Below are 15,074 nucleotides of genomic sequence, written 5' to 3'. Positions count from 1 at the left end.
CAGGGAGGTGCCTTGATTATTCATAACCGAGTGTCGTGTCAGCTTGGTAGCAACGTCAATTCTAGCATTTCCACCACCAATACAGCGCAGGCTTAACCACCAAGTAACTTTGCTTTGCACCGACTTTTGACTTCTGACAATATCCAGCACAGACTGAAAAAGGTCCTTGTGTTCATAAGTGAACACTACACAAACAATAAGGACACAAACAATAAGATATAAGGATTAAAGGAGGCAGACATAAACAACCTGATGAAAATCAGTGCGATTTTATTGCCCTGGGCTATGAGATAAAACCACAAAGACATTGTGCAAAGAAAGCAAAGATGGTTGTCTAGCACAGAGCACACATACAAAGAGGATAGGTGTGTATAATGTTAACAGTAATATCATATAAGGATGAGGGATAGATAGGAGCTCACTATCAATATCTAACATAAGGACTAAGAGCAGAGAGTAAAGCAGAGCACTCCAATCCATAAGTATGAAATCATTATACTGTATGGTAACCACAAATAATACATTTCTCCTTTCAACATTCACTGTAAAACCCCAAACACTGCTTCAGTATAATGCGTTTGTAGCAGACTGTCAGTCTAACTGGCAACACGAGATGGCTAATATTTAAACAGACAAGCGTGTCTGCAGATGTCTTTGACATGGAGAGAACAGCATCTACCAAGAGCATCCCTCGCTGCCCCCTTCTACAGGCATCACGCTACTGGAAAAACAACAATATCACCATTAGGTGTAATTTACCTTAAAACCTACAGTATGACATTTTCAAATGGTTAAGACATACTGTGTTATGGAATCAAAGTTATTAATGGACTATTGAACACTTTTTTAGGATATGGAGCTATCAGTGATATTTATTTAACATCTTAGTCATGAGAAGGCTTGAATTATGGAAAGGGCTGTTTTTACAGTTTGGTTGTAGATGACAATCAATTAAATTGAAGCCAAATTGTTGAATTTCAGTAAAATGCCTCTTTAATCTGAGGTTTCATTGAGGACGGTGTGATTGTAGTAGAAAGACACCCGTAGAATTAAAAACAGACTGCGGTCTCGTTGAGACGTGTACTAGCAAGAAAGCATATTACTGTATGTGGATAATATACAAGAAAACAATATTTAGATTAACCAACTGGTTTTGGCTTGGTGGTGGGTCAAATAAGTAGCTTTAGTTGGGGAGAGAATATCAAACTCACCAATAGTCAAATAGAGACCAGGATTATTAACAGTTCTTCTCAGTCGTAGGAGAGACAGCAGAACAATATGAAGTATAAGAATTGAAACAACTTGAATGAAAGACCACACTTCTTCAGGTGGAAGGTGGGAAGAAGGTTGTGAGAGATACATGCCTTCTTCTATGGGTGCTGTCTCTATCTCGCAAATATAAAAAGCACTTATGAACCAAGCATGAGCAAGTGGTCTATGACCAAATCTTGTCAATTCAGGATTTGTGTGTAAAATCGTTTTTAGCATAAAGTTATAAAATGTACAAGCATAAAATATAGAATCTTCCCAATTATTTGATTAAAAAATATTCAGGTAAACAAAAAGCGTACTGCCATAGCAAATCCCGTGTTGTGAGATGATCTTGCAATATGCATGGGGCAACTAGTCATCCTGCAAGATCCAGCGAACTCCCTCCAGCTAGTGAGAAGCTCTGGGGTAAAACAACAACAGTAGATTGCCAAAGAAAAAGAATGAAGAAGCAAAAAGTAATCTAAACAGAAGTGATATTTTTCTTTTTGATAACAGCATCAGCTCTCCTCTTCCTCCTCACTCATCGTCAGTCCTGCTCCCCTCGGACTGATCCTGCAACAGAGAGGAGAGGAACTCTCAACACAGCGTCATGATGTCATCAACAAGGGACCTGGCGAGGACAAGGTTGTCACCACCGGATTGATCAACACCCTGGGACTGAGGGGGAATGTCCTAGCCAGGGAAACTAGTCACATGCCCCCTGTCTAGACTATGATTGGCTAGTGTCTGAGACAACCTCCTCAGGGCGCAATGGTGTGACTAAAAACCACCGGAACAATCCTAAGATGGAGAGAAGCAGACGCCACTGCTCTGAGGAGCTCTGAAGGAAGAGAAAATGAAAGCAGAAACTTACTTGTTCCTCTTGAAAGGCAGCGGAGCAGATAAGATAGAGAGAGAAAAGTGAGACATGACCAAGACTAGAGGTCAGAACCCTAAAGACTATCTCTCCACCAGCAACCCTTCTAAAGACTATCTCTCCACCAGCAACCCTTCTAAAGACTATCTCTCCACCAGCAACCCTAATAAAGACTATCTCTCCACCAGCAACCCTTCTAAAGACTATCTCTCCATCAGCAACCCTAATAAAGACTATCTCTCCATCAGCAACCCTTCTAAAGACTATCTCTCTCCACCAGCAACCCTTCTAAAGACTATCTCTCCACCAGCAACCCTAATAAAGACTATCTCTCTCCACCAGCAACCCTTCTAAAGACTATCTCTCCACCAGCAACCCTAATAAAGACTATCTCTCTCTACCAGCAACACTTCTAAAGACTATCTCTCTACCAGCAACCCTAATGAAGACTATCTCTCTACCAGCAACACTTCTAAAGACTATCTCTCTACCAGCAACCCTAATAAAGACTATCTCTCTACCAGCAACCCTTCTAAAGACTATCTCTCTACCAGCAACCCTTCTAAAGACTATCTCTCTACCAGCAACCCTTCTAAAGACTATCTCTCTCCACTAGCAACCCTAATAAAGACTATCTCTCTACCAGCAACCCTAATAAAGACTATCTCTCTACCAGCAACCCTTCTAAAGACTATCTCTCTCCACCAGCAACCCTTCTAAAGACTATCTCTCTCCACCAGCAACCCTAATAAAGACTATCTCTCCACCAGCAACCCTAATAAAGACTATCTCCCTCTACCAGCAACCCTAATAAAGACTATCTCTCCACCAGCAACCCTAATAAAGACTATCTCTCTACCAGCAACCCTAATAAAGACTATCTCTCTCTACCAGCAACCCTTCTAAAGACTATCTCTCCACCAGCAACCCTTCTAAAGACTATCTCTCTCCACCAGCAACCCTTCTAAAGACTATCTCTCCACCAGCAACCCTTCTAAAGACTATCTCTCCACCAGCAACCCTAATAAAGACTATCTCTCTCCACCAGCAACACTTCTAAAGACTTTCTCTCTCCACTAGCAACCCTTCTAAAGACTATCTCTCCACCACCAGGCTCCTCCAATGATCGTAGGGTCGGCGGTTCAAATCCCATCTCTTCCTGTCCACATGTTTAAGTGTCCGTGGTCAAGACACTGAATCCCAAATTGCTCCCAATGAGCAGGCTAGCACCTTGCATGGCAGCTGCCACCACTGGTGTGTGGATGTGTGTGTGAATGGGTGAATGAGAGGCCATTGATCAGGTCACCTACATTGTCGTCCAGGTCGTCGTTGCTGTCGTCGTCGCTGACCACGGGCTTGGCCTTGGCCCGGCTCTGACGCTTCTTCTTCTGCTCACCGCTGCGCTCCTCCTTCTTACTCAGCTTGATCTTCACTCTCACAGACCTGGCTGAGGAGGCACAGGACCGTCAGCCTGGGCATGATAACATCTAATATAGAATATAATATAATAATATATAATAATAATAATAATAATAATCCCTGATCACAGACCTGGCAGAGGAGGCACAGGACAGTCAGCCTAAAACTAATACCTAATATTACCTAAGACTGATTTTCAAAGGTGATTTTCACCCTCTAACTCAGAAAGGGTTTTGAGCTGCCATGTTTAGGTTAGTCTACACTGACTGGAATGTTAATATGAGGGTGTATTTTTTGTTTTAAACACTGAGAGTAAGTGCTCCAGTGGAACTGTTTACACTCTGTACTGAACACTATTTACATCTGGCACCGCACTTTATATGTATTATACTATTTGTCATGTGTTAGTATGTGTATAAGAATGTTGGTTATGCGTAAAAGCACTTTAAGTATTGCCATTCAATTTTGTTGTGCTCACAATAAAGTAAAGTTGAACTTGAACTTTTAATCAGATCATGAAACGTCAGTTGGTGACGCTGTGCTGCTCTGTTTGGCGGAGAGAATAAGAGGCTACACAAACCCAGGAGGAAACCAACGCCAGGTTCATGCCTGACCTTCAGTTTCCACTGATGTGTTTTGAAACAGGATGCCAGGAACTGAGACAAGACTATCATGATTTCAGACACATTATTACAAGTTTCCCTTAGAGAGCTCTAACACACTTTCTGAACGTTTCACTGCAAACCCAGTGGAGTCCGTATATGGATACAGGAAACTTCATGACTCAAAGATCCAGAACACATTCATATAGAGATGTTTCAGTTGAATGGGACAAGAGAGCCAGCGGGTTTGCAGTGTGTGATTCAGGGATCCAGAGGGACAGAGAGAGGGGTGCATACTGCATACTGCATACTAAGATGAGAATGACAGAAAGACCAGGAGGATCCTGTCCTTATCTTACACTCGTTCTCAGACTCCTCCTCCTCCTCGTCATCGTCGCTGTCCTCTTCACTCTCCTCCTCCTTGGCGATTCTCTGTCTGGCACTTTTGAACACTGACTGGAGGACGATGGAGTCCTCGTAGATCTGAGACACACAGAGAGGTGTTAGCCTTCATCATCCCACTCCCCTCATAGGAGGACTTGGTCTCCAAGCTAGACGGCAAACTAAGCCGTGTCAAATGTCCTCCTTTGTAATGTCAGTCAGTGGCAGTTTGAAATTATTAAATGACATGAAAATAGACATTATGCACTGAGTTCAAGTGGCAACAGCACATCTGAGGCAGATCTCCCAGTTCCAACAGCCTAACTGTGTTTACTGTGGTGAAGACCCAGTGAGGGGGGGAGGCTGACCTGGGAGCCCTCCAGGTTGAAGGTCTGGGCGTTGTGACAGAGCAACATGACGTCCTTCTCCAGGTCCCCCACACTCCGGTACTTGTGGTTCCTCACACGCTCCTGGTGAAGAGAACACGTCACAGTCACGTTCTCTTAATCACACTCTACTCCTCTCCTCTCAAGCTCGTCATTGCTGTGAAATTGTGCAACAGGCAAAGACGTATAAGGCAGCATCTGTGGCTCCAGCAATGAGAAACAGACTGTTTTTCATGAACTTGCGTTGTGACGTCACCTTTCCCTTCGGGAAATCCCATACAATAACCAAGACGTTCTCATGTCAGGAGTCACGGCTGTTAGCTACAAATTGGTATTTAGAAACATCCATCTAAGATAGTACTTAGACATCCATCTGGACATAATTTCCTAACCTTCGGAACACAATGCTCAAACCACACTTCATTGGCTAAACTTCACCAGATTGGTTTCCCAGACTTGTCCTTGCGTGGACAGAGTGACTAGAGTGACGCAGAGGAAGAGGTTGTGTAAAAGGCGCTGCGCTGTACCTTGATCTTCTTGAAGTCCACCGGTTTCCTGATCAGCTCGTAGTACTCTGGCAGCTCCTTCCTGGACGGCAGCTGGACAAACACCTCGCTTAGCTGGCGCCCTGACCTGTCAACCAATCAGATTGAGATGGAGTGTTTCATCTTACTGCTGCATAAAAACAATATTAAACAGTGAATTAACTTTAATGCAGAATTGTTCAGGGTTGCCATGTGACATTAAGAAATACCTGTGGACAACTCGGTTTGGAGAACAATGTCACGTGATGCCTTCACAGAGGTTACTTTATATGCAATGTGTTGACTGTGAAACAGACTTATAGAAATAAGGAACGATGAGTATTCATCTGACGCTGACCATGTTTGATGAGTATTCATCTGACGCTGACCATCTTTGATGAGTATTAATCTGACGCTGACCATCTTTGATGAGTATTCATCTGACTGACCGTCTTTGCAGGCCAGTAGCTGGTGATGACCGGCACACCTCAAAGCTGGACAGTACCTCTGAAGGTCTCCTCTCTGACAGCTGCCATCTTTACATGCAGATATACACCCCCTCAGAGAAGCTTCAATGCCCCTGTAGGTTCTGATGCCTGCAGCCTCTCATATCAAACTCCCTCCTAATAACTGCTTGTGGGTACGGGTTTCCTTCCTATGTCCAAACCAGAGCTACTCATCGATGATCCTGGAGTGCTGAAATACCGCAGTGTCCTACTCTCCTTCAAACCAGAGACCACCACAGCAGTGATCCAGTTAAACATGCATTAAGAGACACTACCCAGCAGCCAGTTGGCCCTCAGAGGCGGACAGCGCCCCGGCTCTCACCCGTCTCTGTAGTTGATGACCGTGTCCACGATGGCGTTCATCTGCTTGGTGAGTTTGGGCGGGTTGGGGGAGAGCTTCTCAGCCGGGGGGCGTCCGCGTCTCTTCTTGGTCTTGGGGGTCCCCTCCTCCCTGCTGGAGTCCTTGTCCTGGCGTCTCCTGCGCTTGCGTTTCTTCAGACGGATCTCCTCCTCCATCTCCTCCAGGTTTCCGTCCTCGATAGCCTGTAGAATGATATGTTATTCATAATATCCGGGAATGGCTTAGTTCTGCAGAGTATTTGAATTGCGTTTATTTCATTATAAAGAAATTACTAAATATAAATGTAATACAATGTAATAATACAACATATAACACTAAACTAATATCAATAATGGTCCATGGAAAGATCATTTATAGCCTATTCATGCTAGAAATGGCATGTCAACTATACATGAAAGAACCCTTAAAGAAGTTCACTCTCTGTTCGTAGTACGGTATCTTTTCCGATTGGGAAGAGACGGCACGACCTCAAACAACTTTAGTTTTTCCACTGAGTTTTTCCAGTGAGCTGGTGAATCCCTGACTCGTACCCGCAGCCACTGCTTCTCTGTCAGCGCGTCGCTGTAATCCACGTCTCTGCGACTGCGCGAGCCGCGTCCGAACAACTTCTCCTCCTCTTCCTCGTAGGTGAGCCGCTCCACCTCCGCGTCGTCCTTGATGATCCAAGATGGCAGCTCGTCCTCCTCCATCAGGCGTGGCTTCCTCTTGGGGTTCCTGGCGTCCTCGCGACGGCGGTCCATGTCGATACGCTACAGGCGCAGTCCAAACACAAACCAACTTAGCAAACATTTTATGCTACTTTTCATATCTCGGTGTTGTGATTCTTGTGACTAAATATAGTACTTCAAGTACATTTTATTGAGCACATTTCGGGGATTTAATTCCTGCACACACTTAGCACCTCTGCATTGATTTATTAAATAATCAACATTTCATCCACAAGGACCTTTCTCAATACATGAGAAATGTGCAGCATATGTGGCAGTAACCATACCTCAAGTGCTCAGTAACTTACCCCAGTAGCCATACCTCTAAGTGTTACCTCAGTAACCTACCTCAGTAGCCATACCTCTAAGTGTTACCTCAGTAACCTACCTCAGTAACCATACCTCTAAGTGTTACCTCAGTAACCTACCTCAGTAACCATACCTCAAGTGCTCAGTAACTTACCCCAGTAGCCATACCTCTAAGTGTTACCTCAGTAACCTACCTCAGTAGCCATACCTCTAAGTGTTACCTCAGTAACCTACCTCAGTAACCATACCTCTAAGTGTTACCTCAGTAACCTACCTCAGTAACCATACCTCTAAGTGTTACCTCAGTAACCTACCTCAGTAACCATACCTCTAAGTGTTACCTCAGTAACCTACCTCAGTAACCATACCTCTAAGTGTTACCTCAGTAACCATACCTCTAAGTGTTACCTCAGTAACCTACCTCAGTAACCATACCTCTCAGTATTACCTCAATAACCTACCTCAGTAACCATACCTTAAGTGTTACCTCAGTAACCTACCTCAGTAACCATACCTTGAGTGTTACCTCAATAACCTACCTCAGTAACCATACCTCTAAGTGTTACCTCAGTAACTTACCTCAGTAACCATACCTCTCAGTATTACCTCAGTAACCTACCTCAGTAACCATACCTTAAGTGTTACCTCAGTAACTATACCTAAGTGTTTATCAATCGGTGGCTCATGGCCCAAAATTGAGTTTGTAAGGGGTCACAAACATGTGAGCTAATCTCTTGACATATTCAGTTATGAATGAAATCAGGCAGAGGGGTGTATAACGGTTCCCCCCAGAGAAAGTGCAGGCCTGGCTGGGAGAGACCTCACAGTGTCAGACAGCTTCATCCGGTATTAGGCTAAGAAGGTGTAGCATTAGCTGTGCTTCATACCCTGCCAGGAGCGGAGATATACACACCCATTTTTAATGATGATGTGTTTTTCTTGTACAGCTGTGACAGCTGAATTAGATCTACATGCCATAGGGGAGGAGTGTTTGGATCGCGTGCCTCCAGGTTTACGGGCTAGCCATGGCCATGACGTGGGTCGGATGAGTAGTGCTGAACCAGTAGTCACGCGCATTTGTCCAAAAGATAAACAACATCCTTACACAAGAGGCTGAGGATGGCCTAGCGTCTGTTACTGACGGAGGAGAAACCTCTTGAGATCAATCATCCACACACCACATACCATTTAAGAATGAACAACAATCACAAACAAGAACACGTTGTTTTTAGATGAGCAAATAGTGGTTTCCTAAAAATGTGCAGTGAAGAAATGAATGAGTCAGGCAGGCTCGAACAAAAACAAGAACAAAAACGAGCCTTTCTGAGTCTAAATTGTACAAGGAAGAGCCCTCTAATCTGGTGGTTTATTAAAAATATTAATGTTTACATTAAGAATTGACCCCAAAAGCACATTAATCCATTGGAATGGAATGGTTTAGAGACATGCTTCTCACCATATAACACAGAACAGGACACAGAGACATGCTTCTCACCATATAACACAGAACAGGACCCAGAGACATGCTTCTCACCATATAACACAGAACAGGACCTAGAGACATGCTTCTCACCATATAACACAGAACAGGACACAGACATGCTTCTCACCATATAACACAGAACAGGACACAGACATGCTTCTCACCATATAACACAGAACAGGACCCAGAGACATGCTTCTCACCATATAACACAGAACAGGACCTAGAGACATGCTTCTCACCATATAACACAGAACAGGACACACAGACATGCTTCTCACCATATAACACAGAACAGGACCTAGAGACATGCTTCTCACCATATAGAGCTCAAACTCGTCCTCGTTTCGGGCGATCATCTGGTTGAGAGTTTCGTCATCAGGGACCTCGTCTTCCTCCTGGCAGTAAACATGGAGGTCAAAGTCTTTCATCACATAGTAAACTGTATAGTATATAATATAGCACAAGTCTATCTAATCGAAGTAGCTACTTTCATCAGTAAAATGAGATGACAGTGTATCTTCTGATATCAAGACCTGTTCCTGATTAAGGGTGTTTTCACACTTGGTCCAGACGTTTAAGTGAACTCAGAGTGGTTCATTAGACTCCTTTGTAGAATCATTTTGTGCATTATAGCATAAAACACAGGTACGAGGCATCTAGCCTGGCAAACCAGACTCATCGCAAACTTATTTTTTGGACGTATGCACCGAGTCTGGACTTTCGCCCATCCAGAGCAATTTGAGTTTTCCCAGAAAAAGTCCCTGATTGGTTCCTGTAGATGATGACGCGAAATACAGGAGTATGCTAGTAGTAAAACAGTAATGGCAGCTCACGCTAACATTAACAATAGAAGAATAAACAGTCATAAGTAAAGTTATTGCAGAAATATAAGAACAAGAGTATGCACTAGCTGAGTTTCTCTGCGGAAAATATATTTTTGCCATTCCTCCAACTGGATTTGGTAAGTGTGTTGTTACGCTGATTGGCTGAAGGAGTTAATCTGTCAAGGCAAGTAGTCCCGCCCACTCAAATCGCTCTGGGCAGCTGAAAGTCCAGACTCATCGTAAAAGCGAAACATTGTGATGAGTCTGGTTTACCAGGCTACGAGACATCACTCCAGGTGGAGGGTAGGTCATAGAAAAGAACAATAGTAAAGAACAGAATGAAAGCAGCTGAAAATGATCTCAAGCAATCAACAACATAATGGCTAAGTCGTAAATGAGGCTCTATGTCCAAAATCCCAGACTATCCCTTTAAAGGGGACTGAGTTTGGTTCTTTCAAAGAGAACTGCATGTGAAAACACCCTGGTCCTAGGCTTGAACCTGCCCAGAGAAACTGCCCCTTCATGTGCCTTCGTATAGGTTTCAATCTCTCTATATAATCTGCATTAACACATGGGACCCACGGCAAACATGCACAAGCCATGCCCGCCAGCATAGAGGTTTCCAGCCCATTTCTGCAGATGACCTGAATGATATCATTTCTAAAATGAAGGCTTCATCCGGTCTGGTAGATGTAATCTCTACCACTGCTACCAGACATCTAAAGGGTGTTTTTGGATCAACCAGTCCTGACTTTCCTTTCCATTGCGAATAGCTCACTTGCCACAGGGTAAGTTCCCTCTGATTTCAAATATCCAGTAGTCCAGCCTCTTCTTAAGAAACCAAATCTGGACATGTACAGAACTATTTCAAAGTAGCATTTTATTTCTTAAGTCATGGAGAAAGTGGTCTCAAAACAGCTGATATCTGTAATGAACAACAACAATCTTTTAGAGAAATTCTAATCTGGCTTCCGGGAACATCATAGCACTGAGACAGCTCTTCTAAAGGTAGTTGATATATAGATGATATGTTGCTAAATGCAGACTGGTGAAAGCAGTCCCAGTCCTTCTAGATCTCAGTGGAGCTTTTGATACAAGACTTGATCATTCTATCCTAATTGATATACTTCAAAACTGGGTTGGCATCTCAGGAGCTGCATTGAATGGTTTTAATACCAGACTTTCTTGGTCTCTATAGGTGACTTTGTGTCCTCATCATCAATGTTAACATGCGGTGTTCCTCAAGGCTCTATCCTTGAGCCATTTTTTTTAATCTATATGTTACCCCTCGACAAAACTATTCAAAGTATAAATAAAGTACAAATAAAGTACTAATAAAATATCTATCTATCCATCATCTATCTATCCATCTATCTATCCATCTATTTACAGTAATTAGTTACAAATTCGGCAGCTCAACCCCTCACAAGAATCAATAAGAATCATATTAACCAAGAAGAATCAATAAGAATCATCTTACCCTCCCTTCAATGGCTACCAATTAATTTTAGAATCAATTTCAAGTATTTTGATGCAAGGCACAGTCTGCCACCACATTATATTTCTGACCTTCTAATTGCCAGTTTCATAATGAACCGAACTTATTTTACACTTCTCAATAACAAAAGATGTCTAATGTTGTGTTTCGCACCCACACCGTTGTTTCAGGACAGCCTCTCTCACTCCTAGCCAGTCACACACAGACACACACACACACACACACACACACACACACACACACACACACACATGCACTGGAACATTCCTGGCTGCACCCGAGACACCAAACAACCTGTCAGTCTCCTCGCTTATGTCGACCCACATATCCGGCTGCTTGTTGTGAAAAACAAAGTATACAATAGCCTATGTTGTGCTCTATCTCCAGTTACTCGTTAACGTTAGCTAATTATCTAATATTTAACGCCAGAGGCTCTGACAACGTAACTACTAGCTAGCTAGAGAGCTAATGTTAACTAACATGTACAACAGCCTATCTAGATAGCTGATGACTATCTTCTATCGGTCCTGTAGTTATGCCAACATCACTGGCTGAGCTATGCTAGTTCTCAAAATAATGCTAGCCAAAATAATGACCCCGCTAGCCAAAATAATGACCCCGCTTGCCAAAATAATGACCCCGCTAGCCAGTGACTGCGACGGATGGGGACGGATCTACCCATCATTCAGACGTTTGTATTTGTCATTCCGCTGTGGAACTTTGGCGACTTGCTGTTGCTTGTCACCGGTAGCCTAATATAGACTATATTATTTATTCCATTTTGCCACCTACAGGATCCATTTGGAACTGCATAAACTAACAGCGGTTTTGAGAAAGAGTATTCAAATACTCGTTCAGAAACACCAAGGAGAATTCAAAGCCCGTAAAATGGTATTCGGGACAGCCCTACTAATTGGTGAACTGCCTGTAAAACCAAAGGACATAGACTTAAAATGTCTTATTTGTGGCAAGAAGGTAAATGTGTTTTGGAATAAATTTTAAATCTAAAAGGAAAATAAAACTTTCCTGCCTTTATCTTGTACACATAAAGTAAATCATGCTGTGTATTGTCTGAAACACATTTGTCCTCCATTCATCTAGGTTTCACTCAGCCATGCAGCAAGCCAGACACTCCCGAAGTTGCCTGTAAATGCAGATCTCAAATCAGATTGACAGAATCCCAACCTTAAACATTACAGGACAAAACTGATCACTGAACAGTGTCTAAAGGTCAACGTCATTCTATTCCTGTCCAGCATTCGGGCTGCTACATAGCACTGGCACATGTACTCAACATGAACTACATCCCAATTCTGATCTATTCCTCCTTGTGTGTTCATGTGAACTCCGCTGCATGGTGTGTGATGTCACTGCGTAGGATCAGAGTGGCAGCCCAGCTTACTCAATCCTACTCATTTAAACACATGTAGGGAACAGACAAGTGCACACTTCAGAGGAACAGGTAGAGACATGGGGTTGCAGCACTGGGCTGTTTGGCGATGAGGGAAAACGTAGATGAGCATAAAATTGCATTTACCAGAGGCATCTGGCCTTTATCTTCATCCTTCATCAATGTGAGAATAACAAAAACAGAACACATTTAGCCTACATACTGAGACAACATGACACAGGGGCAGGAGAGATTTGTTAGGGGCAATCATTAGGAGGTGGATTCAATATTCATGATCTGTTGCAACACTGTCCTTCTTTCATGCTACTTATCAAGCTCTAAGTTCTAGTGTGAAGTCATCTACGTTTTCCGCAGACTCTCTAATTCAGCAGTCCCCAACCTCGCACCACGGACCGCTTTCATACTGACGTTTTCATGGACCGGCCATCCAGGGGTTAATTTCTGTCGAGATACAGTATTTGATTGGATCCGGCACCCGTTATATAAAAATTGTGTGTAATATTTACTGGTATCTGTTCTGTCATTCTTTTATCTCCCATTGAATTTACTCATAAATCGCTTGCTTGCCTATTTTGGATGCTCATGACAGATCTGACAGACATTACATTACATTAGGCATTTAACTGACAATTTTATCCGAAGCGACTTACAATAATTGCATTAACAGTAGGAAAAGCTAGTGTACTACTACTTGCCAGAACTCACAAGTGCATCTCCCTTCTAAAACAAGTGTCTAAGAGCAGAATCTAGTGCTCAAGGCAAAGTGCAAGAATAGCAATCTAAAAATACAATAGTGCTTAAGAGGGAGGATGGTGATAGTACTTGGTACTGTAGCAACCAGTCGCCCTGAGGTAGCACAGCGTAGAGGTCGGGAGGGGGTGTAAGAGAACTTCTGGTCGGAGTCGGGGAGAGAGGGAGATGAGGACGAGTAGGCTAGGGAGTAGGCTAGGGAGTAGGCTAGGGAGTAGGCTAGGGAGTTGGTGAGGAGACTTTTAGATGGGGAATTTAGAAGTATGCTGGTCAGTGGTTTAATGCTTTTTGGTGTTATTTTGGCATAATAATTGCGCTACTGTAAGCCCCACAGCAAGTGGGTGTTTGAGCTGTGAAGTGGTAACATGATGAGTGGCTTTTGATTATGAAAACAGTTGCAGTTACTGGGTTAAAAATAAGTCATATTTTTTAGTTAAAAACCTGCATACCGGTTGTAGTTAAAAGACTTCTTTACTATGCACGTTTCTATCTCAACGGATCTAGATCTGGGTGATGAAGAAGTATTTTAACCACAGCCCGTGTGTGGGTTTTTGCCTACAAAATATTATGAAAACAGTCCCATCGTTGTGGGTGTGATTTCGCATTTTGAGCAGTTAACGAGCATGCAATTTGTCCTTTCTGTGCGGCCCGTTAGCGAATGGGTTTTGGCCCAGTGGTTGGGGACCGCTGCTCTAATTGACTTGACAACATGAAGTACTCAAAAACAAATTGTATAATTTCCCATGATCTTTACATCACTATACATCAATGTACACCCCAGTCATAATCTTAATGTATTACTTAAGTCTAGAAAGTTAAACACAATTCTAAATTCAGTCAAGAGTTGAGGACTAATCATTAAATTCATTAAAGCCCCTTAACTTCCCCAAGACCTAGCCTAGCCTAGCCCTAACTTAACCTAGCCTAACTATAACTTAACCTAGCCTAACCTAACTCTAACCTAACCTATCCTAGCCCTAACTTAACCTAGCCTAACCCTAACTTAACCTAGCCTAACCTAGCCCTAACTTAACCTAGCCTAACCCTAACTTAACCTAGCCTAACCTAACTCTAACCTAACCTAGCCTAACCCTAACTTAACATAGCCTATCCTAACCCTAACTTAACCTACTCTAACCAAACTCTAACTTATCCTAGCCTAACTTAACCTAGCCTAACTTAACCTAGCCTAACTTAACCTAGCCTAACCTAACCCTAATATAACCTACCCCTAACTTAACCTAGCCTAACCAAACTCTAACTTAACCTAGCCTAACCAAACTCTAACTTAACCTAGCCTAACCTTACTCTAACTTAACCTAGCCTAATCTAACTCTAACTTAACCAAGCCTAATCTAACCTAACTTAATGTGGAGTGGGAAGTAGAAACACAGGGGTAGCTGGCTGGTTTGGCCCTGCCTCAGTCTAATGTTGGGAAAGTCGACCGCGCTCCACCTCGTTCTGCTCCTCGTGCTCCAGGATGGCCTGCAGGAAGACACGCCGCTCCTGACTCGACGACTTCTGGTCGAACATGCCGGCCTGGATGACCTTCTGGTCCACGTTCAGCTTGTACTTGGCGGCCGCCAGGATCTTCTCCTCCACGCTGTTGACGGTGCAGAGGCGCAGCACGCGCACCTCGTTCACCTGGCCGATGCGGTGGGCGCGGTCTTGGGCCTGCAGGTCCTGAGATGAGACATGAGGACATGTGAGGAGGAGACTAGGATATGTTGACCAATCAGATGGAGAGAGAAGAATTGGAGCTAAATCATCAAAGGGGAGAGC

General features: G+C 43.3%; 1 protein-coding gene across 4 annotated transcripts in view; it reads right to left on the bottom strand.

Annotated features, from left to right (window-relative positions):
• Positions 1–260: 260 nt before the first annotated feature.
• The window catches only part of smarca2 (SWI/SNF related BAF chromatin remodeling complex subunit ATPase 2), a 36,095-nt gene continuing 21,281 nt past the window's right edge, over positions 261–15,074 (bottom strand). For all 4 annotated transcript variants that reach the window (XM_084457330.1, XM_084457332.1, XM_084457331.1 and 1 more), the window contains exons 26-35: positions 14,748–14,975; positions 12,669–12,695; positions 9,127–9,204; positions 6,838–7,056; positions 6,269–6,489; positions 5,444–5,549; positions 4,899–5,000; positions 4,509–4,632; positions 3,439–3,575; positions 261–1,824 (exon numbers count right to left, since the gene is read on the bottom strand). In XM_084457330.1, coding sequence (XP_084313456.1) covers positions 1,789–1,824; positions 3,439–3,575; positions 4,509–4,632; positions 4,899–5,000; positions 5,444–5,549; positions 6,269–6,489; positions 6,838–7,056; positions 9,127–9,204; positions 12,669–12,695; positions 14,748–14,975 — 1,278 coding nt within the window. In that variant the 3' untranslated portion in view covers positions 261–1,788. The remainder of the gene's footprint in view (positions 1,825–3,438; positions 3,576–4,508; positions 4,633–4,898; positions 5,001–5,443; positions 5,550–6,268; positions 6,490–6,837; positions 7,057–9,126; positions 9,205–12,668; positions 12,696–14,747; positions 14,976–15,074) is intronic.

This window comes from Borostomias antarcticus (genome assembly GCF_949987555.1).
Source record: "Borostomias antarcticus genome assembly, chromosome: 23".
NCBI classification, from domain to species: domain Eukaryota; kingdom Metazoa; phylum Chordata; class Actinopteri; order Stomiiformes; family Stomiidae; genus Borostomias; species Borostomias antarcticus.
Note: the sequence above shows the minus strand (reverse complement) of the source record. Positions and strands in the feature narration are given on the sequence as shown.